The 27870-nt window shown below is 38.3% G+C and overlaps 1 protein-coding gene across 1 annotated transcript; it reads right to left on the minus strand.

Moving 5' to 3' along the window:
- Positions 1-1056: 1056 nt before the first annotated feature.
- On the minus strand, positions 1057-27618 carry ITGB6 (integrin subunit beta 6). Its single transcript, XM_053471714.1, has 16 exons — positions 27525-27618; positions 27349-27425; positions 24575-24654; positions 21155-21359; positions 20402-20648; positions 19338-19503; positions 18444-18605; positions 17873-17968; positions 15192-15281; positions 10561-10695; positions 9758-10166; positions 8860-9082; positions 7143-7240; positions 5342-5461; positions 3211-3377; positions 1057-2124 (listed from the first exon to the last, which is right to left on the minus strand). The coding sequence occupies exons 2-16, from the start codon at positions 27407-27409 to the stop codon at positions 2032-2034; spliced, it is 2352 nt and encodes a 783-aa protein (XP_053327689.1). The 5' UTR covers positions 27410-27425; positions 27525-27618; the 3' UTR covers positions 1057-2031.
- Between the last annotated feature and the right edge of the window lie 252 nt (positions 27619-27870).

The following is a 27870-nucleotide window of genomic DNA, read 5'->3' on the forward strand; positions in this document are numbered from 1 at the left end:
ATAAACACTATTTTTTTTTATTACACAACAAAAGACTAAACTGCACATCAAAATAGTTTCGCAACATATTTATTGAAGTCATGTAAAATACAGAAACATATCTAAAAACAATAATCTGACCTAACACAAGGTCCAGCCTTTGGTCAAAAATAAAATGTACTACAAAAAAAAGGAACTTGCGAATAATTCGGTTTCAACAAATAAACAATTCTCCCCCAGCAAGAACAAAATACAAATTATAATACAGTTAAACCGCAACAAAGAAACAGAAGAAAGGTTAATTAACCAGAATATGTGCTAGAAATGCTGCTTAACCTTACTTTCATCTTGGTTTTTCCTCTGCTACTTTTATGTTTTTCCAGTTGGCTAGTGATCATATTTCAAATGTTAACATTTACTGCTTTTGTTCTACGCTTTTAACTCGTTTGGGTACAATATTCATATTTTGCATCACTGTAGCACAGGGCTGGAATGGCGATCACAGGATGGTGTCGGTGTGGCTGACAGCTGTATGTGTGCGCGGTCAGACGTTTTGTTTTTATGTGGCTTCTGGTCGCACGCTGCTGATCGGTGAGTATGGGGAGCTGAGAGCCAGCAGCCCACCGGCATGAGCCCTGTGCGCCAGTCCGGGCCTTATGAAGTACCCTTACGTTACAGTATATATCTCAAGATTTTACATTAAAAACTCTCTGCAGTAGATGTAATTCACTATTGTTGATTGAATTATACACGTCTGCATTAGTTTCTGCACCAAGAAATTCTGGAGTGTCTTTTTCTGGGAAAAGAAGAACCCATTTTCGGTTTTGATTTCCAGAACATACAATCACTAAATTTTTTTTACAAATCTGGTAAGTGCTCTGATCTCTCAGTGGAAGGAGGTAGATATAGAAAGAGTTCCAGACACCCTATGGAATTGGTATTAACAAAAAAACACGGTACACCAATCCACTAAAATAGTCCTAGTCACGTCTTAAAACATCTGGCTTATTGAGCGGGTGCACACACTGCTGCCTAAAGTCTGTAAACATTGGGGTATAAGTTGGGACAATCCTTTTTTATAATTGTAACATACCATTATCATATTCACTAATCAGTATTGGAACCACTGGCTTGATACAACAGTAGGTGCTTCGCAACACAGGGGAGAAAGAACTATTTTCGTGTTACATCATAACTGTATCGTTATAATGACAAACACCATTACTTCTACCAACTTTTAGATAATCTTTAAGCTCCTTTGCACCCACAGCCCCATAGTTTAAGGCGTGATAAGAAAAATGATAGATAAACCCACGGAGTTACAGGGAAACACATAGCGTAAATAGTGTCGTTGTTAGGTTCGAATTAGGAAAATTCTACAAATGTGCGGACTATGGTAACAAAGATAGAAAAGCCATGAAAATGTATAGATTTGTTCTTTTGAATGATACATTTTTTTGTAATCCTAAAACAATGTGGACATATTATCTTGTAGAACATGCTCTGTTTTGGGGCCAGCGCTCGTTATAAAACTTCATCCGCAGCATCCAGTGAATTGACTATTAGTCAAGTAGCTGATATTGTAAGCCTGGTCCCCTTGGCTCATTCCCTTGGCAATGGACACGTTCCCATGCTTAGAGGAACCTCAACCATTTCTACTAAAACCATTACCAGTGACAATGTTCGTCTCCGAGCTTTGTCGCTGAACGCTTTATGACATCTGAGATGCGATACCCTAAACCGTTCCATGTAGAGTCATTTGGACTTCAGTGAGAAAACTAAGTGCCGTTCACACAACAGGAGGACCGTCATAAACGTGAAGCTTTTTAGAACCTTTTGTGTGGAGACTGCACAGTCCAGCTGAAAGCAAACTCCACAGGCTATCACAGTGATACGTTATCCTAAGATCCCACTGGATTTCTTATTTACATTTTTTATCGCTATAGCCGTTACGCTCTAAAAGGTCTAGACCATAAACCCTAAAAGCAAAGTATGATAAACCAGCTATCAATAGTGTTCAACTGAGCAGACCAACAAAAGCGCAGGACGCCGTCACAATAATATTCCATCCTTCTGTTTCTCTTGCTTCCTGTACGTCACGTTTTTAAATGTAGTTGTCGAACATATGTACAGAGGGTTTGTTCCCTGGAAGAAAACAAGGCAGGTTGAGTTATTAATGGAAGCCGGAGGTAGCCACCGTTTGGCAATGCAGAAGGTGTAGGCCACAAGTCCTTGTTCTTGAACCTTTGACAAGCATAAGATGTTTCCCTGAGCTCAAGGTGTCCTATTCCATTAAGTTATTTAACCTATGATAAAAGAGGTGGAACAGCCTCCCAGCAGAAGTGGTGGAGGTGAACACCATGATTTAAATTTGCATTGGATAAGCATGAGGATAGCTTGAACGTAAGACAAGACCAAGGACTGAATAAGGTTTAGGTCTTCACTGTAGGTGAGAAATGGGCAGACTAGATGGGCCTAATTGTTCTTATCGGCGGTCAAAATGTTTTTCATAATAATAATAATTACACTATTTAAATTTGGAGGTAAAAACATTCTGTTCTCGGGATTTGTCAGAACTTTAATAATATTCTTGTTTGGCGCAAACTGATTGGCTGAACAAGGAATTATTTGGAGGAAGGCAGTGAGTTTGTGGCAAACAAGAAGAATTATTCGGACTAATAAAAGGTATCAACTTTTGACTTAGGAGACCAACTTCTCCTGGGGAAAAAAACGAATTTATTTTTCTCATTTGAAGAATGTTGTCATGGCAACATGGCTTTTTGTTATATAAAGACTTATACATTATATGTTTTCTCATAAAAGCTGACTTGGGTGTGCTCTCTAGCAACCCTCATGTGAAAAACCTTTATCCGTCACCTATATCTCTATTTGGGGGGGATATTCAGACATCTCACAGATATATGTTATGTCTTCTGCATTTTTGTAAGAGTATTACATTTTTTTAAACCCTTCAAGTACAAAAAAATCAAGATTAAAATCAGGATTCACTTTTATTTCAAAGGTTTAGCAACAAAGAGAGCGTAAAAGAGAGTGAATGAGGGTGAGTGACAACTGGAAGTAAAAAGCCCTCTGAAAACGTATGGACCAAAAACAAAACGAATCATAATTTTATAATTTGGGTTTGCAGAAAACATATATATTTTTTAGTTTTTTTGTTTTATCTGATAATAACACAGGTAATAACAAATGTGCATGTATACAAATACCTACCGTATCCCATTTGGCCTTCAGTCTCTCTGCTTCAAACTTGGCGACCTCTTTGCGGTCATGTAACGATACTAAGAGCTTCCATAAACACAGCACGCCAATACCAATCACAACAATGGCAATGGACACACCAACAACAATCATGATAATGTCCGGAACATGAGGACAATCTGAAAATACAAAGCACGCAATTCTATAACTCATTTATACAGAAATATGTTATGCAAAAATCCAATTGGTTATTACTTTAGAGGGAAACAGCGTGTCACTACTTGAAAGCTTTAGCTCGCTTGTGCAATTACAGAAGAAAAGATCTCCTTTGATATATCAGTCTGATCCAGAACTGAAATGCAAGGCAATTTTTTCTCGGCATGAAGGAACCAACGACACCAGACATGCATTTCCGCCGTCATGGGCCTCATCAGCGTGTTATAGTTGGAATCCTTCATTTGATAATTTGGTAATGCGGTATTATGGTAATTTACATGAAATGTTTTATTATCCTAATAAAGGGATGAAGTGGATTTCTCAGCAGCACAGATATTCACCAACAGGGCTCTGTGTTTAAAATAACTGGACCCCAGTTGTATTCTATCTCTAAAAAAATGTGTTTTTGGTTAAAATAGATTTGGGAAAATGTGTTCCAGCTCATGAATTTTATTAGTTTTTGAGATGTATCCGGAAGTTCTGGAATTTGACGGACTAGCCATTCCACAGACGGCCACTAGATGTCACTTTAAGCTAGAGGTCTGAAACAAACTCTTAGTAACATAGTAACATAGACTCTTGATTGATACTGTTCACAGTATCCAGAATAATGTATTTATAAATAATAAATGTAATATTACCCTATTGTTATTATTATTATTATTAATGAACCACATTTTATTTGAACAGACATACAGTTTAATTTTCTGAAATGATCTTAAAAAATACTCTGCAATATTATGTTAACTGTGTGTTCATTGCTCAGATGAATCCACCGCCTATTTAAATTCACAGTATGCTCAGTTTTTTGTGTGTAATTAGCCCTATATTAATTTAAGAGTCTTTAAGGTGAACACATAAATACAGTTTGAATAAAATAAAAAATTGTCTTTAAATAAAAATAGAAAATGTCCTAGTCCCCCACAAATGGCAGAAATGTTGCTATGTTCACGCGAGATAACAATATGAGGATAATATATATACATTGTTATCCTCATGGACATTGTTATATCACATGAACATGGCAGCGTGCCACAAGGCTGACCAACCTTCTTATTTTGGGTATAGGGTTGTCGAGGGCTGTTTTGACATTAATGTCTCGTGGCATCACATCAAGTATACTAAATTCTGGGAAAAAGTGCATGCAGTATGAAATCAATGTATGGAAGCTGTATATTTTTGGGCTTAACAATGTTAGATGGAGTTACTGGGGTCCAGAAAAACACCAGATTTCTGGGGCATTCACTTTTTTTGAAGTTGGTACCTGTTATTGGGCCAACATAGAAAAAGATGTAAAATGACATAAGCTTTCGAGATCTCATAAAGATTCCACTTTCTTTTGGGCTCATTTTCTGAGTAATTAATGAAATGGGACTCAAGTGTAGTCTTTCATAGTTTTCTGCTTCTGATAACTACTATGAAGTTGAAAAGAAAAAGAAAGATATATTGTAAATATTCTATTAATTTATGGTTAATTTATGGTTTTATATTTTGAGTTAACTTTTTTATTAACTAGTATTTCTTTGGTTGGTTAGTTGTGTTGGAATAAATACGCCAGCTTCTATTTGTAGACTTGTGTAGACCCCATGTGATCTATTTCATGCTACCAGTTACTGGTGTCTAGAGCAATATTTATCGAGTGCAAATCCCAACCTCGTTTTAGACAGTTCTTCCATTATATATATATATGTTGCAATGGGAAGAATAAGAATAATTACTCCTGGAACACACGTCCTTCAGTGAGAAGTTGGATATTTTCATTAAAATGTTGTATTCTGATACTTCCCAGTGTCACCAATCTATGAGACGGTGTGAATGCAGTAAATGGCTACATTGTGTTCGCCGAGCATTTACTAGGGGTAGCGACAATCTATCACATATCCTCTCGTCACATTATAATCTCTGACAGTCTATATTAAATGCCTACCTTTTTGGCGTATGTTATAAATGACTTTCTTTCCCTGCTCATCCGTTGCTATCCCAAATGTAATAGCACATTTATTTTCACCTTGCACGGAACAGAAAATAGATTTATCCTCGGAGAAATCTGAAGGGAGAAGAGACAGGAGAAGTAAGATGCATGGCATCAAAACAACCGACCTGATGGATTTTCATGTCAGCAAGCTCTCAAAAATGGTTAAGATAGACGTCCGGAGACAAAATTGCCAGAGAAAGTTCAATATTGCTTTCCATTTTGCTCTGGCTAGAGGGAGATAGCGTTGTCTCCTTTGTGTAATTCTTGTCTCACTACATCCCATGTGCATCAGTCAACATTGTCCACCTAATGTTCTTTTCAACTAGTGAATGGCACCTCTTTACAGCCAGTCCTTACAATGCTCCTTAGTAAGGGCCAGGAGGTATATAATAGTTTCATTCGTGGCTACAATGAAACAATATATTCTCTATTACCTAGAGTTACCCGCTGACACTGCTTTAAGAGCATAAATTCTTCCATCATGGAAACCGATACCCAGAAGCAGCTTCTGCCACTGATCTTACTACGCATGACTTGCTGTATGTTGTCACAACAGTTGGAATAAGTTAACTACAGAAAACAAGGAATGTCGGCTTGGCGTAATTTGACTCAGTTGTAGAATGATGTGAAAAAATGTTATTTTCTTCCTATGAGGTCCATCAATACCCCTGTTGCCCTGTTGGGGGAATTCCAAATGATCAGTTTAGGTAACCATTTCTTTAGGTTTTGAGGTTTTGTTTTAAGTTTAAGGATTCTTCTAATTATAGTTGCGGTTTTATTCCAGGGATCACTAAGCAAAGTTAGCGAAAAATCAAGCTGCGTTTCAATGTTTTAAGCACTGCGTTTCTGCGCATGGTTGCTTGTGCACAGGTAACCTGGGTATGACATGCCCAAGCTGCCAGGATCAGAGCTGAACCCAGAAATGTCCCCTCTAGCTGCCAGCTTGATAGCCGAGAAGTATTTCCTTTAAAATGGCCCAGGGTGGCACTTTGTCATTTTCAATAATAGGCAATTATGCCCTAAAATATTTTTACATAACTGGTCTTTTATGATGTCATTTATCAGCCACCAATAGATGACTCGCGTATGCAGCACTTACTAAAGCAAGGCTTTTTTTTGGATATAAAGCCAAATTACAATTTACGTGATTTATATTGCCAAAGATGAATCTTACGTACCAGTTAGAAGTCTGTGAATGGCATACTATGAAAACCATTGACATTGTTCATTAGGGCTAGTATGTGATCTGGGTCTATGGAGTCTATTGCCACATAACAGCTCATAAACTCCCTTTTACCCCTTTATATATCCCAGAGCAATCACTGTTCTTGGGATGAGCTACTGATTTTTTTTTTGCCCCACCGAACCCTCTGGTACATTTTAAAAAAAAAGAAACGTTTTTTTTTTTCTTTCATTATTTTTAGGCATTGTCATTAATTCGTAAATAAATAAATAAATAATGAAAAAGTCATATTTATTCCAAAAAAATAATAGAGGCATAAAAACCACTGATACCAGAGCTGCTTACAGGTGATTGGTTGGGACAGAAAACTCCATCATGTTTTTTAAAAAAAAAATACAATTATGCCTACATTGTAAAATTGGCTTTCAGGGAAACCAAAGTTATTTTTAAAGCTGAACGTCTCTTGAGTTATTCCAAACATTCCCCCCGGGGGAAAGTGGTGTTTTGAACTTTCACTAATTTGCATAACCCACAATAATACCCTTTAGGTATACGTGAAAACCTGCAAACCTTGATCTTTGCTGACCGTGGCATCCGCGAATTTACATGTCTCTGCACATTCCTGTAGCTGCTCGGCTTCAGACAACAGATGGCATTCTACACATGCCCTGTGAAAAGTAACACAGAACTTAACTCAACCCCGATGGTCAGCACCAACAATGTAAGAAGAGAAAGGAACATTGCACAGAGGGGCAGTCGTGTAACACTCATTCCTCCACAACACAACTCGACAAAAGTCTCCATTGTCTACCTTTTTCTTCCTGACCTTATATAAGTGTCAGACAGCCCTGCAGGCAACATTACTCAGACAGTCCTGCATGATAAATAGATCTTTAGTCATTGCTGAATCTCACGTGTAATTGTATTTTAAAAAATCTGATGTCATATTCTGACCTCGGTCTCACTGCTTTGGGGCTCAGCAACAGCTTATAATGTTTCTAGAACGGATCCAGGCCTGGAAGAGCCATTAGGCAAACTGTTTAAATGGTTGACTTGTGTATGTGGCCCAAAATCATTTCAGACAGTTTTAATTTAGTTTTAGGTCCATTGATTTTTTTGGACAACAAATTTTGTTTCCTGCCCATTCAGTTAGGACAACATTTGGAGGGCTTTTTGTATTGCTCAGTCCTCTTTGTGCTTCCTGCACTCTGCCCTTAGTCCTCGCTTAGCGTTACCCAGAGCCTTCTCTGCCCTCCTTCCCATGTCTGTGCCCCCCTACCTGCTCCCTCACCTTCTCCAGCCATTATCTGGTCTCCTCTGATCTCTCTATGTAGCTACAGAGCGGATACTGCCACGAGATATGGTAGGGGAGCATGAGAGGCAGGAGGGGGGCAGTATGTGAGAGAGTGTGCAGCTGCAGAAAAGATATAGACAGGAGAGATGGGAGAGAGAAAGGGGAGAGGGAGAGAGTCAGTGTGTGAGCGTGAAACTGCAGAGAAGTAACTGACAAGAGAAAAGGGGGTGCGTGTAGTGTACACAGTGCTTGCAATAGAAGCTGCCTAAATTAAAATTGTAAACCTTGCTTGTCTGTAGAAGTAAATTAATGCCTGAAGCCCCGCCCTTTTGTGGAAGTGCACCGGGAGACCTGGTTCAGGACAAAATGTCCCTAGAATTTCACCTTTTTCTTTTATTTTTGTGGAGAAACCTAACAAAAGAATTTCACTGTGTGTTTCCAGCATTATATGTTATATACCCGGCATCCCTGTAACAATCTGTTTTTTCTCTCACAAACCCAGTGGCCCAGTACCGAATGTATGTGACTTCCCAAATCTGAATACTAAATAAATTACCCGTCTTCACAAATAAAGTCCCTTTTATATTAGGGACACTCTGGAGGTATTCATTAATAATCATATTAGACGCCTGTTTATTTCTTCCCTGAGGAAGGCTCTATATATTATCACGCGCTCCCTTCTCAAGCCGCCTCGGTGCTGACCTTTATCATATTGGATTGTGCGTTAAATTCCCTCCTGAAAGGCTACTCTTTAACTTGAAATACATTTATGAGTTGCAGCGGGTGGAAAGATTTCAAGTCGCTTGGTTAGCCAAGCATTGTAAAAAGGCCAGCCCTGATGAGCTTCTTTTCCAAGAAATGCCTACTTGGCCCCAGAAAATGTATAGTTAAATTGGCGTGATCTCTTCATGTTTTTAACTATTTATTGCGGAGGGCCAAACTACCTTTCTTGCGCCTAAGGGGTTAATCAGCACCAAAAGAGAATATGCATACCTCCTGGAATTGCACGGGTCCCCACACGTAGGGCACTTCTCACAGGTGCTTCCAGAAACCCCGGGGTTGTTGCACACGCAGGTGCCGCACACGCATTCCCCTCTGCCGCTGCAGGTCGCCCCGTCCTCTGACACGCAGGCTCTTGTATCTGTTGAGCAGTTACAGTATTCTCCTGTCCACCCGCTGTGACACGCGCACTCTCCGCACTCACAGTCTCCGTGACCTGTAACACCAATGACAGGTTTATGGATATATTTCTATACTTTATTTACCTTATTTAATGTTCTTACAAGACTGACGGTCCTTTAAACGAAATTGAAATGCAAACGCATTAGAGATTATTTATTTTATATGTGATTATGGCACTTTGATACTTTTTTGCAGTTTGGTAACATTAACAGCGAAGATTTAACCACAAGGGTAGAAAAATAGACTTTGACGGCAGATAAGAACCATTCATTCCATCTATTCTGCTCATTCTTCCTGACGTAAGACCCAGGTCATCATTAGTCCTGGATCTTGTCTTAGATTCAGGCCTGGAGATCTCTATAAATCTCTATAAATTAACACTGATCATTACAAGTAGTGTATGCTCGTTGTCCTTTCCAGCATCTAAGGTCACTATGAACCAGTAACTGTCTCCAATGCACCCCTTTCCACTTCTAGATTACGTGGCAAACTGTAGTCCCACAGGACTTACTGAAGTACCACTTCCAATCACTTAGTCCGGACTGTGTGGGACGTGTAACTGGATAGTCAAAGGTTGTTCAACCCTGCTTTATATGAGACTTTAGAAGCCACATGATTGACCTGTGTAGCATGTTCTTTTCCTTACATGATCTTCCCAGCCCAACCCCAATGGCATTGGGATTTTAAAGTGAACGATGAATATAAATACCTCCACAAATGAGTCCCTTGTGTCTGACGCAGGAGAAATTGTCACATTCACAATGGGTCCCATAAATGTGTCCATAAACAGAGGGGTTGCAGATACACTGTCCACAGTAGCACTCGCCTCGCCCGCTACACGAGTCTAGCTCTGTGCACGAGCTGCTGTTGGCCGACTCTTCGTTGCATTCACACGCGGCGCCCATGAAGCCCGGATCACACACGCAGACTCCGCACTCCAGCGCTCCCTGTCCCTGGCTGCACTCGGCACTGTGCTTTTCAGCTGCTGCCTGACACGGGCAATCGCATTCAGACTGAATCTCGATCTCCAGCCGGTCTTGAAGGCCCACTGGTTTTATTACGATGTGCCTGCTTTGCTTTGCACATGATGTTGAATTGATGGTCACATTGAAAGATACCTTCAATAAAAATGTAGAAAAATAAAACAAATGAACACATTCTGATATGTACCAAACAGTTTGTTCTCATGTTATTTAATGTGGAAAACATGAATCGCTACGTACTCCACATTTGTCTCCAAAGCTGTAAGCCTGCCTAGGTTGGTCTGTTCCCAGCCCGATTTATCCTTTAGGCGTCATTCAGTAACACTGAAATGTAAACCTATGGCCATCCATATAGCAATGTTGCTCTTTAGTTAGATGAACAAGGTGTATAATTCCATACCCGTTTCTACTCAATTATCCTGAGTTCGGAGTTGGCGCTCCATAGTTTATGGGCAATTTAGCAAATTTAATGAAATCTCACTAATTTAACCAGCTAACTATGCATTATGAAGGGTCCCAGTGTACTTACTCTGTCTCCAACCCTTATCCGCTGGCACTTTTTGCTGTTCGTAATGGTGGTCTCGTTACTGCACATTGCAGTGAAGAAAATATTGAGTCCGTCTGTGTCTCCAGACACTTCAAGTTCAATTTCTGACCTTAGCTCCTGCAGAAAGAAAAGTCATTCTGGGATTTAATAGGCATTACTATGCCACAATGTTAAAGTCTGGTACCTGCAGGACCTGCAAAGAACGCTAAATGACAGATGTTCTAGATGATCCGTACATATAATGAGTGTGTGTGTGTGCCTGTGAGTATGTGTGTGCGTGTGTGTATGGGAGTATGCATGTGTGTGTGTGTATGTGAGTATGTGTGTGCATGTGTGTGTGTGCATGTGTGTGTGTGTGTGATCACCACCGCTCCCCTTCTGCACTGGATTTTACCAATACAAAGAGGAATATGGAAATCCTGTAATTTTTTGTTGCATGAAGGGAAACTAAATATGTAGTACGGAGAAAGATGAGCCTTATATATCTCACTATAATTATGTTTGGTTTCAGGATAGAACATCTGTAATGAAAGAATCCCAGACATGCTTTAGCATGTGGGGCTGGTAGATTAATCTGAAAGCTCTGCCTCGAGACATGGAAGCTGAATGCAAGGGAATTCTTCTCGTGTTCTTCTCTCTTCCACAAAGCAGGAATGCCACTTCTTTCTATAGAGGCCTTAACTTGCACTCTAATGTTTTTTATATCTCTTAGAGGACAGACTGGAAGTGCATTTATAAGTTAGCTTTATAAGAAATGTATTGCTATCCATTGCAACATTTTTGTATTTGGGTCTATAACAATGTATATTTCATATAAAAAAGAAATATCGAGTGAATTAATTAACCGAGACGTGTAACTTTTCTTAAACTATAATAATTAATTTAAAAAATAATTATTAAAATAAATATTCAGACAAATATATATATATATATATATATATATATATATATAAAACATATATATCTGTTAAAAATAAAATAAAATGTAAACAAATATATTAAATAAAATTTAAATAAATATATATATATATATATATATATATATATATATATATATATATATATATATATATATATTTCTATAAATATCATACATGACTCCCGCCATCTGGGATAGGAACAGGACTACACACATTTATCTAGCAGGTGTCTAAAGTGTGCTACAGGGTAATTGCATATTTTAATTATTTTATATCCCCATTCAGCGCGCCACCACAATATTAAGATTAAATATGCCTCTTTGTCCTACCATTTATATTTTTCAGAGTTACGCTCATATTCTGTATTGAATCCATTAATAATTTGCCAATTTTTCTTTTGCGTCCTCCATCTTTCCAGTCCTCCCAGCGATACATAATAGTGCATTCGGCGTACGCTGACATTCATAATAACCCTTTTGCTTAATACAGCTTTTCATCTTAATTTTGTTTGACATGATAAATATGATTCATTCAAAAATTCCCCCTGATGATTTGATGTCTGATTCTATTGGGAAAGCGAGTCGTAACATCGCCGACGATAGCACAGAAGCGATGTGTCACAGGTATGCTTGAGTTCGTCATGAAAGAACATTAGGGCTGCTGAAGGTACGTGGCCGATCATTATAAAAACATATATGGGATTACTTATTACAGGTTATAGAAAATAAACACGGTTTATTGATACGTAGAATTAAAAGAGGGTGGTATTGGCTCATTACGAACACCATCTGGCCCTGTTGCATACATAGCAAGAGAGCCAAGTCCACCAAGGCATGGGAGCCACCTGTCAATCCTATCCTCCCTTACCTGTAAAGCATAGGGACCCGTAATTATTCCAGCAAGGGGGTCCATCGCTGTTTTATAATAAGTCATTTTTTTAAGTGTTATTTTTTTAAATAATTAACATTGACTCCAAACTCAACCAAGTACCCTCCAGCACTATGTATAATTCATAATGCAATACTGAGTTATGGTTGCACGAGCCAAATGCATGTCATTTTTCTTTATCATGTGTTTCATACATTTTAGGAGCCCATGCAAAAATACACAAAGTGTGATAATAAGAGTTATTACATTTTTTTTTTATTTGTAAGCCCCCCCCGCTAAATGCTAAAATCTTCAAGTTATGGCCATTGTTCTCATTCTGTGCCCCATACACTCCTTGCAAGGCTGGATTCATCTATCCAAGAGAAAGTTTCATAACCTGGATAATAAAGAATATGTTTTGTTATTTTACAACCAGCACGCTAGAACATGCGAGGACCAAGCCGTGACTCACGTGGAAAGGGGGTGACTAACGATGGCTCATTCTACAAATATTTTGGGGAAAGAAACAGGTCCGTATTCTATGCTTTCTTGTACTCAAAGGTGCTGTTCCACCTACTCTGCTAAATTTAACACTTTTGTAGCTAAATGTAGCATTGGAAACATCATCCCTAGTAAATAATTATTTTCGTCAAATACACTTTTGCTTGTTCAGAATTTTGGCCACGGACATAAAACCGCCATGTGACGTAAAACCAGGCATTGATAGGTCGTTGCCATAGAATCCGAAAAAACTTCCTAGAAAGTTTCTGTGTTATTTTGATGTAATTAAACATTACAGTAAATAATTTAATGATACATCTGCTAAGATTTATAAACACAACATTATATAATGGGAATATTAATATAGATGCACCTTATAAATAATCCAGGGAATCTCCGGGTCGCGGGAGCGGCTTTACGGCACTCCTCACGACTTCCCCATCAACAAAAGCGTGTGCCACGCGTGACATCAGTGGGACCACACACAAGGTCAACGGGACCTGCTACCTGCATCCCACAAGGGTGCGCTCCTGGAAGCTGCAGCTAGAAACTTCACAGGTATTATAGCCACCATGGAATAACAGTGACGTAAGGCAGAATTCACATCAGCAGATGCTTACTGTGCTATTTTCCTTGGTTTTCTATTTCTGTGGATGTGTTTTGGGTTTGGCTGAGTAGTTCAAACTGAGAGAATGATCTGTGAGAAGTATTTTGAGCCGCTATATAATAATTGGACAACTTGGCAGGATTAGCCCCTGGGCTGAATGTTGCAGGCCCTCTCCTTGGCTTGGGTCATCATCATCATCTTCACAGCTTGACCAGGACCATGCACTTGGCAGTGATTTGTAAATGAGGTGAGTTAAGATGAGATGACATCACTGTGCATTATGAAGGGCCAACCCTGGTCATATTCTACTGCAAGGTGAACAGGCCCTGCATAATGCATACATAAATCTATCATTTTGAAACAAATCTCACTGATTGGACTATACATTATTTAGGGTTTCTTGGCCTTGCAGGAGAAACTCCTTGACTTAAAGGTAACATAAAGTCCATTGGTTTCCCTACCAGTCATTGCACTACGTGTGCTGACGTCTCTCTATTCCCTCATCAAAAACGCAAGTTTTCAATAGAAATTTGCCTTCTTTTCTGGCTTCTTAAGAACATTATCACAGTCTTAGTCAAGGGCAGCTTTATTTTGTAAGTCTGAGCCATTAACCAGCTGCTGCAGATAAAATACCGTGTCATATTATATCGCCATTAACGTCAAATGTGATTACATAGCCGAGATAGGACAGAGGAGGAGGACGCCGGCTAATGTAGGCATCCAAACAGAAGTTCATTACCGACTCTGCATGATTCAATGTTCTCTGTTATTGCTTCTGCGGCACTTAAAAGGAAAAAGCAATTTATATTATTTGGGTCCCCATGAAACAAAACGGTTCAATAGGGGAGTTGGTTAACCCTTTTGAGAAGGAGAGCAAGAAACCCTTAATATGTTCAAGGCTATCATTGCAGACAACTCTATGAATACAGACTAGAGGCTCTCCCATGGAGTTAGAGACAGACGAATACCCTATTCCAATGGGTTTAGAAGAAGAGGCTGATGTACAAAGTAGATGGGGTATTATCCGAAAATGGGTGGTAAATAAACATAGATGTTTTAAAATGGACAGAGCTCTAGCAGGGGCGCTGTTGACATTTTTAAGGTGCTGTTCCACTTATAACAAAACATCATTTTATTTTTTCCTCCGAAAGTCTGATAACATAACACAGAAACGCGTAAGAAGCTTTCTTTCAGTTTCTATGACAGCAACGTATCAGCGTCGGATTTTTTGGTCACGTGACAGTTAAGCATTCCTTTAAAAATAAAGAAAGAGGCAGAATTTTGCTTCATAAAGGATTATTTTTGGAAAAGATCTGGGTATTTTGCAGCACTAGGAATGATGCTTCTGATGCTGAGTTTAATTATATAGGTTTTAAATTCTGCAGAGTAAGTAGATTTGCACCTTCAAACAGGCAGCCATGCTCGATTTATTTTCCTTAGGGATTAGTTTTTTCGAACACGGTCACAAAGAAGACTGGAAACAGATTCAAACGGGTTTGAACATGTATCGATCTATCCATTGGATTGCAATTCTGCAAATGTGCTGAACAAAATAAATAAATAACAATAATAATGAAAAAAAAAATCCAGAACGCTTTACTTTAATACTTTTAACCTCACACTTTTATGCCTGTACCCAATACACATATTTGCACTGTTCCCGTTATAATAAAAATAGCTCATGGACGGCAATAATTCATTTGTTCTAAAAATCTTACTTTGTAGGCAGTCATAATCAGCTGCAGGATATTTCCAGAATCTTTATGCAGGTGACCGACGGTGGCACCAGGAATCAGCTTTGCGTAGTTCTGCAATGAGAGTAAAGAAGACAAAATGTTTGTAAGGAGAGGTGAGGGTACACTGGGGACCTCATAAGGAATATAAGTCCCTGTAAACTCATAATGCACAAAAAAGAAACTATACAAGCCATAAAACCATAAATGTTTCTGACGCCAAAGCTGCAGGATCTCCATCGGGGCAACGCCGTGAGAAATGATCAGGTGTCAGACCAGAGAGATTTTGGTAATTCTATACATATTTATTTTTATTCTGGGTTACTTCTGCCCTGGAATGTGATTGGGTGGCGCTTCATGCCTCCCAACTGTCCGGCTTTGTGGGGACAGTCCCGATTTTGCCCCTCTATCTCGCTGTCCCACCAAGTTCTATCTCTGTGCCAATAACTTTATAAATCATCAACTATGAACAGTCCTGGATGTGCAAGAGCCCGGTGGGCCGCTGGCCATCTGCGCCCCATAATCACCCTGGTGCTGCATTATAGTGTCAGGGCCACCATGGGATCACATGACAACCTTTCACCCGCGAGTACATTCATACACTAAACCATGCAATGAATCCTAGGCTCATATATTATACAATTGGCACGGGGCCAAAAAATAAGTCTACTCTCATAGGAACTTTGTCACGACTTGTGTATTAATTACTTATAAATATGTCTTAATATTTAATGATAGACCTTTCACAACACTAATAGGGCTTGGAACAGTTTTAGCTTTGCATCGTCTTGTATCTTTTTCAGGGACTGAAGCCAGAATAGATGAGGCCAATCTATCCTGGAGGACATACACGGGAAGTGGGTCTTCATTTGCGGGAGTTAAACATTTAGTCTTGGAATTTTAGTGAAACGTATGGATAACATAACATTACACGCTGGAGGCAATATATCTGTAACGGAACTGGGTATCTGCTTTTATTGCTGATACAGAGTACAGGGACTTTTGGATTATCCAGGTTGCCCCAAGAGCCACCCAAACCATCACGAGGCTGCATCCAACCTGTCCGATGTCTGCACGTTTCAGGCATTGCTGTAGTATGTAAAGCAGAGTCACTATGCTATATCTTGAGAAGTTTTATTGAGGCATTTATGGAAGAGAAGTTTTTTTTAAATTTTCCGATTAATAATAATAATCTAGAGATGTTTGCCACGCTACAGGACATCAACAAATATGTCTCTACATGCAGATATTCAAAATAAATGAATAAACATGCATGTGCGCTTAGTATACGACAATTAATATAATTGTACTAATAATGAATGTGACATATAAAGCACATTATAGATTTTATTTGCAATGTTTTCAATATAAATTCCTTTTTTCCAGTAAAGCAGTTTTTTAAACAATGGATAGAGATTATTTAGGGAACTATACAGAATAATTCAGGCTCATCTGGGGGATGGGGGATTTTGCAGAAACCAAATGAAAAAGGGACCACTTATCTAGCATTGGCATTAAAGTGGATACAATGACTGGAGCTGGTATATCGGGCAACAGACTTCATTAGCATTGCCATAAAGAATGAGCCCAGTGAGGTGTTTGAGCAGGAAGTCTCCCAATATATCACATGACTCACAACAATGGCTGCCTCCAGTACTGCACAGAAAGGATGTTTATTGGAAGAAAATGAGATAAAACCAGGTTTCTGTGAACTATAATATAAATTACTGTATATAGCACTGCAGGGCCGGACTGGTGATGGGCGGGCGGCTCTGGCACTTTAATGTGGCGGCTGCCTGATGACATCAGTGTGGCTGACAGCTGTTACATAGCATGTGGCTATCCAGCCGCCGGCGGCATGCTGCAGCACTGGAGTGGCAGATCACGTGAATATGTGGTGATGACAGGCAGCAGCCAACCGGGCGTTCGCCCAGCGTGCCAGATGGCCAGTCCGGGCCTGCAGCACTCTACGTTATTCTCAAGGAACATTAAAAAAAAAACATTTATCCAGAAGGACGGTGATTTTATGATGAGGTAACACTGTCTAGCTAACGTCTCCTCAGATAAATAAAGTCATAATACAATTACCTTCCCACTATGCAGAAGGAACTTAATTTAATGGACTCTTTGAGTCCAAAGCTTATTCTAGAGGCACCAAAAAGCCTACAACCTCTTTATTTCATGTTGTGATTATTGATAATGCAGAACAGTACACTAAGTTATTTTTTATATATTTTACTATTATTCCTATCTTTATTTATTTTTATTGAGTGCTTTGTTTAAGCTAAAAAAAATTTCATCTGGGAAGCTTGCCAAGACCTCGGCAAATTGATTATCTTCATTCATCGCCCCCTCTGTTTTGTATAACAACAGGGAACAGTTTTGCCCATAACAACGACACAGGAAATGTTGCCTGTTGTAATTTTTCTGTTCTCTTTCTCTCTATGCCTATCATTCCTGTCTAAGGAAAAAAACAACATTAATCATGGACTAATTCAATTCTCAGTATTAAGCCATTTAAAAGGTCTGTGAATGCCAGATTTGTCCAGCCGGTGAACAGCACACTCGCATACAACATTGTAATGTCTTTACACATTTCTTTTTCAAGAAGGATCATACACCAGGATGACAAATATCTTGATGTCATGGCAAATGCTCGTTCCTACCTCATATAATGGAACGTGGTTTTTGGTAACGGCGAAAATCAGTAGAATATTGTTTTCCACAAGCTTGTCTATGAGTTGTCCAATTGTGGGGTATTCCTACAGAGATGACACAACACATTACACATGGCAAAGTGGTCTATGGTAACAGGACAAAGACATCAATTGTTGAGTTTAAATGTCAGTCATTGCTTTAGACTGTTTCTTATTAATTAACAGTTTTTTAAACCATGTCTTTAATTGTTAAAATAGTAGAACTGGTCTAATTATTTTAGCAACTACAAGAGAAAAATGAGCGCATAATTCTTTTTTTTTAATTTTTTTAAAAAATGTTTATTGTAATTATTTGAAAAATAATAGCAGAATCATTCAATAATGGTTAGGACTCTTCTCCATAGATTTTATAGGAAAAGGAGTTTTTTTGTACTGTATTGTGGAATGAAGCTGATGAGAATACACGGATGATGTAGTCTGACATGTGACATTCTAAAGGCTAATTCTATAGTATGAAGCTGTGTATGAATGTGTGTTACTGTGTTACATTTGTAAAATGAGTAGAGAGAAGGCTCCGTACCAGTACAGTAGACATGGCGTATTCATTGTTGCTGTCCAGGTGACATTTTCCATCATTTGGAATCACAATACCGGCCAGTTTGCTGTCCATGCCATAGTGAGAATCGGCGTCCGTAACAAAAACCAGCAGATGTAGAGATCCGTTCCGCCATCCAATCCTTTCCTGAAATAGCAGCACTTTGTTAATTGTATTTAGTTCAGATATGAAATATGTTCTAAATGCGTGTTTTTTTCCCCTGTAGGAGTTGATGCATCTATATTGTTATAAATCAAGACATATACCCTTGCTGGATGACTAGCCCTTGCCAGGAAATGATTCACTTAATCGTAACAGCAGTATGACACACAAATGATGACGAGCACTAATATATGATTTTATTCATTAACTGCAGTACCCTGGACAGCTTCCCACTCTAAATGTATCATTTTATGTAAAAATAACATGTTTTCTGCCAGAGGACTCTAATAATTTAGTCTTTATAGGCCATACTGTAGCTCAGGTGATAATGCTCACCCAGTTAAAGGCACATTTGGGTATGGTGGGGTGAATTCATGAGTACCAACAACACATCAATAATTCATTTTGTATTTTAGTCCAAGAATGAATACATTAGTAGCCATTTTTAGGTTTCAATGAGAACTACAAAATCATCCATAAATGACAATGCTACATAGCAATGGCCATTATCTTAAACTGGACTGTTCAAATAAATACCTTTATATATATATATATATATATATATATATATATATATATATATAGATATGTGGCCACTGTATGAATTGACCCTACTTGTATTGACCAGTTTCATTCTGCAACATAAATACCAATATTTATCATGATCTAGCAAAAAATATATTTATTGTTACATATTTCCCTAATTCCTGCACGTACTTTACAAACAGCGGCTTGCATGATTGCATCAAATCCTCCCTCCGGTGTGTCGATATTTGCAGAAATTCTCTGCTTTTTGACAATTTCATTAAAGCTTTCTGCATTCTTGGTCAAAGATAAAACATGCTTGTAGCCAAAAGTGGGTAAGCAGTAATGGGGAACACTCCTGGAAAATGCAGAATACACCAAGGATAGGTAGTTAAGACTAATGCACAAATCCTCAAAAATAACAATAATTACATATCATAACCAAAATCTATATTAAGCACACAAAAAATTCATCAAATAAAGAGACATTAAAAAAAGGTTTTGTTTTGCAATCTTTTCATTAATACTCTCTCCCCATTGTACAAGCTTGTGTTTATTAAAGGTAATCTATCATGAAATAATATTTAACTTTAAGTGTCCAGTATAATAATAATAATAATGCTATATTCCCCAGTGTAATATTAACTATAATCACCCAGCTTATGCTTTTAAAACTTTTATTGGGCTACCAAAGCCAACTTCCTTGCTGTGTCTCATGCCACCAAAACAGCATGGGATTGTGGGACTTTAGCATACCAATACAGTTTGGACAATGCGCTGCTTCCAACGTTGTGGGAACAGTTTGAGGAAGACCCTTTTCTATCCCAGCATGACTGAGCCCCCACGCACAAAAAACAAGCTCCATAAGACTTGGTTGGATGTGTTTGGTGCGGAGGAACTTGGCCAGCTGTACAGAACCCTGACCTCAACCCCGTCCAACACCTTTGGGATGAACTGGAACAGAGATTGTGTGCCAGGCCTTCTCGTCCAACATCAGTCTCTGACCTCACAAACGCTCTACTGGATGAATGCGCAAAAATTCCCACTGAAACTCTCAGAAATCTTGTGGAAAACCTTCCCAGAAGAGTGGAAGCTGTTATAGCTCCAATGGGGGACCAACTACACATCAATGTCTATGTATTTAGAATGCAATGTCATAAAACTCCCTGTTGTATACCCCGCGTGTTTCCAGCTAACAGTCTTCAAAAGGTAAAGATAAATCACTGCTCGACTAACCAGAGAAATAAATTGCTTACTGGCAAGGGTTCTCAATTTCCTTTGGAACTGTTTTGATGTAGGGCGAAACTGGCTTTTCAACAAATGATCCAAATCCTAGGTGAAAGTTGCTAGTTAATTTTGACATTTCTCTGGAAAGGCTGGATCCTAACTCTTTTATCATGTTGAGATCATCGTCCATGGAAGCAGAGAGATCCATTAAGTAGTACAAATCTACAGGATAATCTTCGGTTTGACGAACGTCGACTTGAAATGTTATCTCGTTTCCTGCAAGCAGCCAATGATGAGTTTTAGACTTAATGCAACATGTTCATTTTATACAGTAACAATTTCTGGAGATATCTAGAACAATATCTGGATTTCTAGAAAAAACACTTCAAGCATATATCTTTTTTGTATTGTTTCTGAACAATATTTATTTTTTTTTAGAATTATTTGCTTCTGTTAATGTTACTATGAACAGAAGAATAAATAGGAAATTTACACTGTGGAAGACTGTCAACATCCAACTTAATAATGTCACACATACCATGCTCCATACACGCTATCCAAATATGTTAATCATCCAAGTTGCCCATTATCCAATTTTTTAGATATTTGAAAAGAACTATAAAGGGACAGTATAGAAAAACCAGGCATTAGAGAGGGTCTCGATACATTGTAAATGTTGACTAAAGCCCTTACTTTAGACAAGGAGATGGCTAAATGTGAACTTGGCTTTTGTCAGATTTGGAATTATATGACTTAATTTAATCGAATGGAGCTCTACTTACCAGGCCTAAGTTTAAGAACCAGCTTCTGTGGTGCAATTTGTGTAGCATGTGAATTATTTTTCTGCACACCTTCTGTGAGTGGCTTATTTTTGGTAATCTCAATTTTCGATACAGGAAATTCAATATGACTTATCAGACATCCTTTAGACAAAAGAGTTTCCACAGTAGCACATCTAGCAGCAATATCCAAGGAACCTGTAAAATTCTATAGAAACAGAGCATAAGTATAAATTATTGATATAAACACAGCAAAACAGATTTGGATTTTAATCTAGAACACTTCGTGGTAGATATCCTGATATAGGTGGTAATGCTTGTTGGATATGCATCATTGTGGTCTTAGAATAACATTTATGGGACACAACTGGTATGAGGACCTCCAACAGGACAGATCTGCTACTGATATTTTAGGAGACCTGAGAGATGCATCCCTTGCTCTCAGTGCTCGGGGGAACTACCTAAATCACGGGGTTACTTGAGGTTGAAAGAGTTTTAAGAGGTCTAAGCTGTGCTGTGTATGTATGTACATTGCAATGTGTCTGATTTTGTGGGCCAGCTCAGGCTAATATAACGCATAGTGTCTCCTTATGGTGCAAGTGACCCAAAACATTGCAGCCACAGTTGAAGTATCTAGCACTGCTCCACTGCTAAAAGGCACGTATTTGCTGGGATAGTGGCAAGTGAGTGAAGTAGGATATATATTGTAGCTACTGGGCACTAGTTATTATGATAGGATGATCCCATATTGCCAGCTGTTCTTGAATGAAGAGACAGTATCAGCCTTGGGTTTTTGATATCCCTAGATAAGAGTTTGACCTCCTACATAGTATCATATGGCAAATGGCAAAAATCTAATAGTCAGCACATCCTTGCCAACCAATGTAGTGTAGTTTATTGTCTTAAACTGGTGAGACAACCAGCACCCTAGGTGCTAAAAAAAAGAAAGTCTAGGTTCCTAAATCTCATATTTAGCTTATCCAATCATATTTGGAACACAGCAGTTTCCAAACTTACATTACTCTCTCTCGGTTCCGACTGAACCAACCCTTGACACCGTTTCTATAGCCACCAAATAAGTACACTATTTCTGTTAAAATAATCTCTTCTTCTCGTGTAAGGCTCAGTTTCTAAGATCTCAGCTCTAATTTCATAATATACATTTGCAAGTCCATACATCTTACTAATGGGCCTCTCATCACTGGCTCCTTTCATCTCTTCAGCACACATGCCTTTCAAATCATATTCACTCTTTGCTTGACGTTCTTATCATTATCCTGCTGACAATGTCCCTCTCTAAATACTTTAAAGACTTGGACAAAGTAACAACTACTGAGTGAAGTTCATTCTAAATAATTCTACAATTCCGCAATTCTACTAAAATTCCTGCTTGCAAATTGTATTTGAACATTCCGGATTCCTTGTGCCTCCCTTATTCATCTTAGTTTGCAAACTTCAGGTAAGGGTCTCTGCCTGGGAGCTTGCGAGCTACTTGTAAATCATTTTCAATGCAGGTCTTGAAATTGTAGCTTTAAATAGATTTCATTGAATGCAAGGTTGGTGACTTCTGCTGTAGGTCATGGGCTTTCGGTATCTACTGCTTCAACCGTAAACAGTATATGAAATGTCTGAACTGTTGGTTCTTGTCTGCCATCGAATCATAGAACGGTAATGTATAGTATGTCTGGTGCAAAACTTAAAAAGCCAGTTTTATTAGCATAGCAACCAAGGAAACAGTCTAATTAGCCGGAACAATTGCTTCTCTGGTGTGAAGACCACTTTACAAACTTTGCCCCATTACTCACTGGCTTCCAATCCATCTAAAATCTCATCTCACTAGCAAAAAGCTGTGTAGCCTAACTCCTTGGTCCGTCCGAATACTTCCACTGATACAAGGTTGCTAAATTCCTAGAGTAATGCTCCCCCTTCTATTGTTAGACTCCATCACCCTCAGACAGAGTTTGTGCTCAGACTCTAATGACCCTTAGACCATCCACTCAACATGTCTGTTACTGAGTTACTATACATGGGACCCAAAGTCAGAGAGTTGTTGACAGCAGACAGACTACACCTCATCAGCTCTGAATAGCCTTCAAGGCTGATGGGAGATGCATTTCAAGAACACCTGGGGTGATACATTCTGAACAAATCCGACATAACCAAATAAAAAGCAACCTTGAGAGGAGAAAGACTGTGTGTAAATCTCCAAGGCGTGTGCATCTTGTTGACTTCCGTTCAGACACAGATATTGATTCACTTTCCTTTTATCACTAAAGCAATCACAGGCCTAATTCTCTTGTGTTGTATGAATTACACGTTGCTTTCCAGTCCCTGCCAGGAAGTGAGTTCTGCTCTGAGAGTTTTTAACAGGTCTGATGAATTCCTCCCACTGATCCTTGTCTCTCTGTGATTCATGGCAGCTCTTATCAAGCAGTGAACGATACGTCTCCGTTTGATTTCATGACTTACTTGCATATTAAGCAGTGTGAATTACCCTGCTGTGAAAGTTAAGCAGAACTGGGACAACAAGGGTCATGCTGGGGTATAGGAACTATGCCAGGAGTCCTAAAGCGACCGGCAGCTATACCTTCCCTGTACTGGGGTATCAGGTGATATTGAGGGGTTATAGTTGTTACAAAGGAATAGAAACAACGTTACCATTAATTACACCAACCCCTTGCTCCCATGGTCATTCCCAGAGCAAGGTAGGAAAAGACTGCTAATCAATGACATCAGAGCCACCTTTCTCTCTGCTACCGGCCGATAGATCACTAGATATCTAGATACCCAATTAAGTTTTTTCTTCCACTGGAAAATCTTCGTGTAATTCCTCTGGAAACATTTGGTTTAAACGTAACCCGTGGAACAGCCTTCTAGCAAAAGTGGGAGAGATCAATAGGGTGAGGGAATTTAAACATGCGTGGAAAAAGCATAAAGCCATCCTGAATCTGAGATAAGATCAAGGACTGATTAAACTTTGAGTCCTTTCATCAATAAAATGGGCAGACTAGATGGGCCGAATGGTTCTTATCGGCCGTCAAATTCTAATAATCGTGGGGCATACATTATCTGACCCTCCTTCTCCTCCAACCATTTCAATGGCTGCCTCAACCAATCAACACAAATCAGCAACTTAAAAATGGTGCACAAATATGATACAGTTAAAAAACAAAATGTGCTGCAAAATGTAAAAAAAAAATGTAACAGAAATTATATTAAAACCTGTATTCCGTGTACGCAATGAACGCATCTTCTTTCATAAAACTGTTCATTTTTTCTAATAAAATGCAAGCTACTTGGCTACTGTAAAGGTGACACTAGCGACGACTCTGCTGCGAATCAAGTCCGAACCGTTGTTAAAATGTGTTTGCTTATTAGTCCTCATTAATTATCGCTTTGCATCGCGTTAGTTCCATGCATTACCTTTTGTGAACACCACGCACATTGTGGTCCTAATTTCAGGCACTCAGTACATGTCATTGTACTTCCCAAATAACAACTTCCTAAAAAAAAAAAAGCAAACCGGGAATAGGCATTTTATCATATTATAAAAATCGACCCTTATCCCAAACTGGCACCTCCAGGACTACCCACCGAGTATCAAATTCAAGCCGCGTCAGCTTCTGCATTGGATGATTGTCTTTAATGGAGTCACAAACTTGCCACAGTCATTTTTGCATTCAAGTAGTCCAGGTTATCCTTTGCCTTGATATAAATATTTAATCGTCTTTCGCTAAGCTAGTAGGCAACTTGACCCATCGAGCAGGTTTTCAGTGGAAATCCCCACTGGCATTTCCATGAAAAAGATAGGATTACATATCCTTTATATCACCCACAACATTTAATTTAATAATAATGAAGCTATTCAGAATTTTAAGAACTGAAGAAAAAGCCCAAATCATCGCCAATGACAGTTAGTTAATAATTGGCTTTTTATTGATCTCTACTGCATGACCACTCGGCATTGTTGCGATTTCTTTATTCCAACTGATGTTAATCTCTAAATTAGAAGTTTAATTTCTATTATTAATGTCCCTTAATACAAGGGACATGTTGTTCATAAAAAATAATCTTTGGAACTGCCAGATAAATAGGATAACTAAGATAATAATTTTCTACTGCAGTATTTAGTTATATTGAAACCAACTTAATAAACTAAAATGGGACATAAAATACCGGTATATATATAGATATATATATAGGTAAATAGACATATTTACCTAAATATAAAAATATAAAAAAATAATATATAAAAGTTTACTAGAACTTTAACCACAGTTTCATGTTTCTTAATCTGCATGATGTTTCTTATCAGCATTTTGTCGTAAAAGCTCCTATAAATGTTTTATCCTATTTATTCTTAAATATAGTTAAGAAACCGATGTGAAGTTTGCAAAATCCTAAAAGTGTTATTTATTTATTCATAATGTAATACCAGCCTTGGGTTATTGAAAGTGTTTGATTAATTAAAATGAAAAAAACAAACAGATGTTTTTTGTATTAATGATAATATTATAATAAAGGATATTTTGTTGGCACGTACTGCTGAATAGTAAATCATTGTATATCTTTTTAGTTTAATTTCTTTAAAGGTTTTTAAGATATTTATTAATATCATGTTCTCACTTAAGGTCAATAGCAAAGGACTCTAATCTAGTAATTAAATATTTTAGCATTATTATTATTAAAATGTTTTTTTTCCCCCAAAAAAATAACATGATAGATTTAGGTGACAGTTTCTGATTGTGACACGGATTATGTGCTGTACCTGAATTCCTCAAACAATTTATTGATAATTGGCTTACCAACCAACAATCTTTCAGTGTGTGGGAGACTTCCTCCATTTATTGAATAATAAATGTATTTTGTAACTTCCTTGTTGAAAAAAATCCCTGCTAGTTTAAAATCAATACCTACTCACCGTGTCTGAATTTCCCAACTAAATGCAAGCGCAACACTTTGTATAAAATGGCTATGGTCGATATGGCAAGGCGATGGGTTCGCTCCGCTCCTAGGCCGTAATATTAACCACAAGAATGCAGCTCGGTGTGCCTGGTTGGTAATGCCATTCAGAACGCCAACATTCCATCAGACGGTAGAAATCTATGAGTTTAAGCCACTTCAGCTTGAAGCCAATTTTGTGGCCGGAGGTATGTGTGATCTTTATGCGCTACAAGCAATGATTCAACTGTTTTGTGTACACAAGCATGCGGCTCAATGACTTAAACAGCAATGTTTGGTTCCTTACTAATGATCTACGAGGTTCCAAAACAACAGGTTTCACACAATCCCATCTTGTATGTTGTCAGCGGTTCCTTTAACTAAAGCCGGGCCGATTCCCCCGGGCTGGGAATACCCTTGATATATTTTGTACTCTTTTGATAATATTAGGTCCATATTAATAGCATAATTACTATTAGTTGGGAAATTGTAGTAAAGTTTATCTTTCTAGCGATAAGAACATTCTGTATGTATGCGCCCAACCTTCAGAGGGTTTTATTCTTTATATTATTTTTAATTATTGAACACTAATAAGTTTACTTATCTCTTTACAGCTTATAGTATAACAAAGGGGAGGAACAATAAGTGCTGTCAAATAATAAGCGATGTAGTCTACAGACCTTTTAGGATACAACATGTATGAATGTATCAGTTAAAGAAAGCCCCTGCCCCATTGAGCTTACAGTCTATTTTGTTTATTTAGTATTTATTCACTTTGCTCAAGGCGCGCTATACTGTTATCCAAACTTTATAAGAATTGGTTTTATGTTACGTTATTAAACAAATGCAATGCAAGGAAAATATGGGCACAGGAGCTTCCGTTCATCGTGACAAATATTTGGCTAACATAACTTTTTTTTTTAAAAAGAATGCAAACATTCTTGGCTAAGTTTTGCAAGAGTTAATTCCCATAGGTTACAGAAACGTCTTCCGTCTAATTCCTATAAGGAAGTTGTATGTTAAGTTCCAGTAGTTCCTCGGCTTCGCGTAAGGAATATATTTAACACAGTCAATAAAAAATATATTATAAAAGTGTCTGATAAGGAAAAAAGTGTCGCAGGACAAAGTTGGAATATTTTATCAGGTTTTAACAAAAATACAAATCAGTTTGCCTAAGCCAGTCATCTACACGTTACTATCCAACACTCAAAGTGATACGATAGTCTTAATGATTAACACGTTAACATTGTTCTTACCTTGCACATTATTCTTTCCATGAAGAAGAAAAGCAAACAGACAGATCAATCGAATCCCCATTCGTTTTTACTTCTATCTGTGTGAATAAAAGAAAAGAATTGTCGTTTGCCTTGGCATACCTTTGAGTCGGATCGAGGCTTTAATAACCAAATAAGCCAACATTTCGTGTACTTACATTCCTCCCAATGCAAGAATCTGTTAGAGCAGAAGGCACGTTTAGAAGGAATGAAACTGCCGGAGGTAAAGACATTCGTCAACCAGAATCCAGCTACTTCCTTCTTCTCCTTACAAGGAACACAGGTAAGTAGGTGGGGACGTTTAACCAGGTAGAGAACTTTTCTCACGGTCTTAAAGGCAGTATATATCTACGTACCCAACCTGTGTTCTCGGCAGAAGCTGGATTTTAAGGTTTAAAAAGTCAGGTTTCGGTCAATTCAACCTGCATGGCGCATTGCTCTTTAAAATATCTCAAGAATGTATGCTTTTGAAACTCTCAGCTCACCTTTCTATACTTCACACAA

The sequence above is a fragment of the Spea bombifrons genome, chromosome 7 (assembly GCF_027358695.1).
Source record: "Spea bombifrons isolate aSpeBom1 chromosome 7, aSpeBom1.2.pri, whole genome shotgun sequence".
Lineage (NCBI taxonomy): Eukaryota > Metazoa > Chordata > Amphibia > Anura > Pelobatidae > Spea > Spea bombifrons.

What these genes read in the sequence shown, in the direction of transcription:
- ITGB6 (XM_053471714.1), bottom strand. Translation starts at nt 27,409, where the DNA reads ATGGGGATTCGATTGATCTGTCTGTTTGCTTTTCTTCTTCATGGAAAG. An exon ending in ACCACGTTCCATTATATGAG is followed by an intron (nt 15,282 to 17,872) that starts GTAGGAACGAGC and finishes CTCTCATTGCAG; the next exon opens with AACTACGCAAAGCTGATTCC. An exon ending in TGAAGGCCAAATGGGATACG is followed by an intron (nt 2,125 to 3,210) that starts GTAGGTATTTGT and finishes GTTTTCTTCCAG; the next exon opens with GGAACAAACCCTCTGTACAT.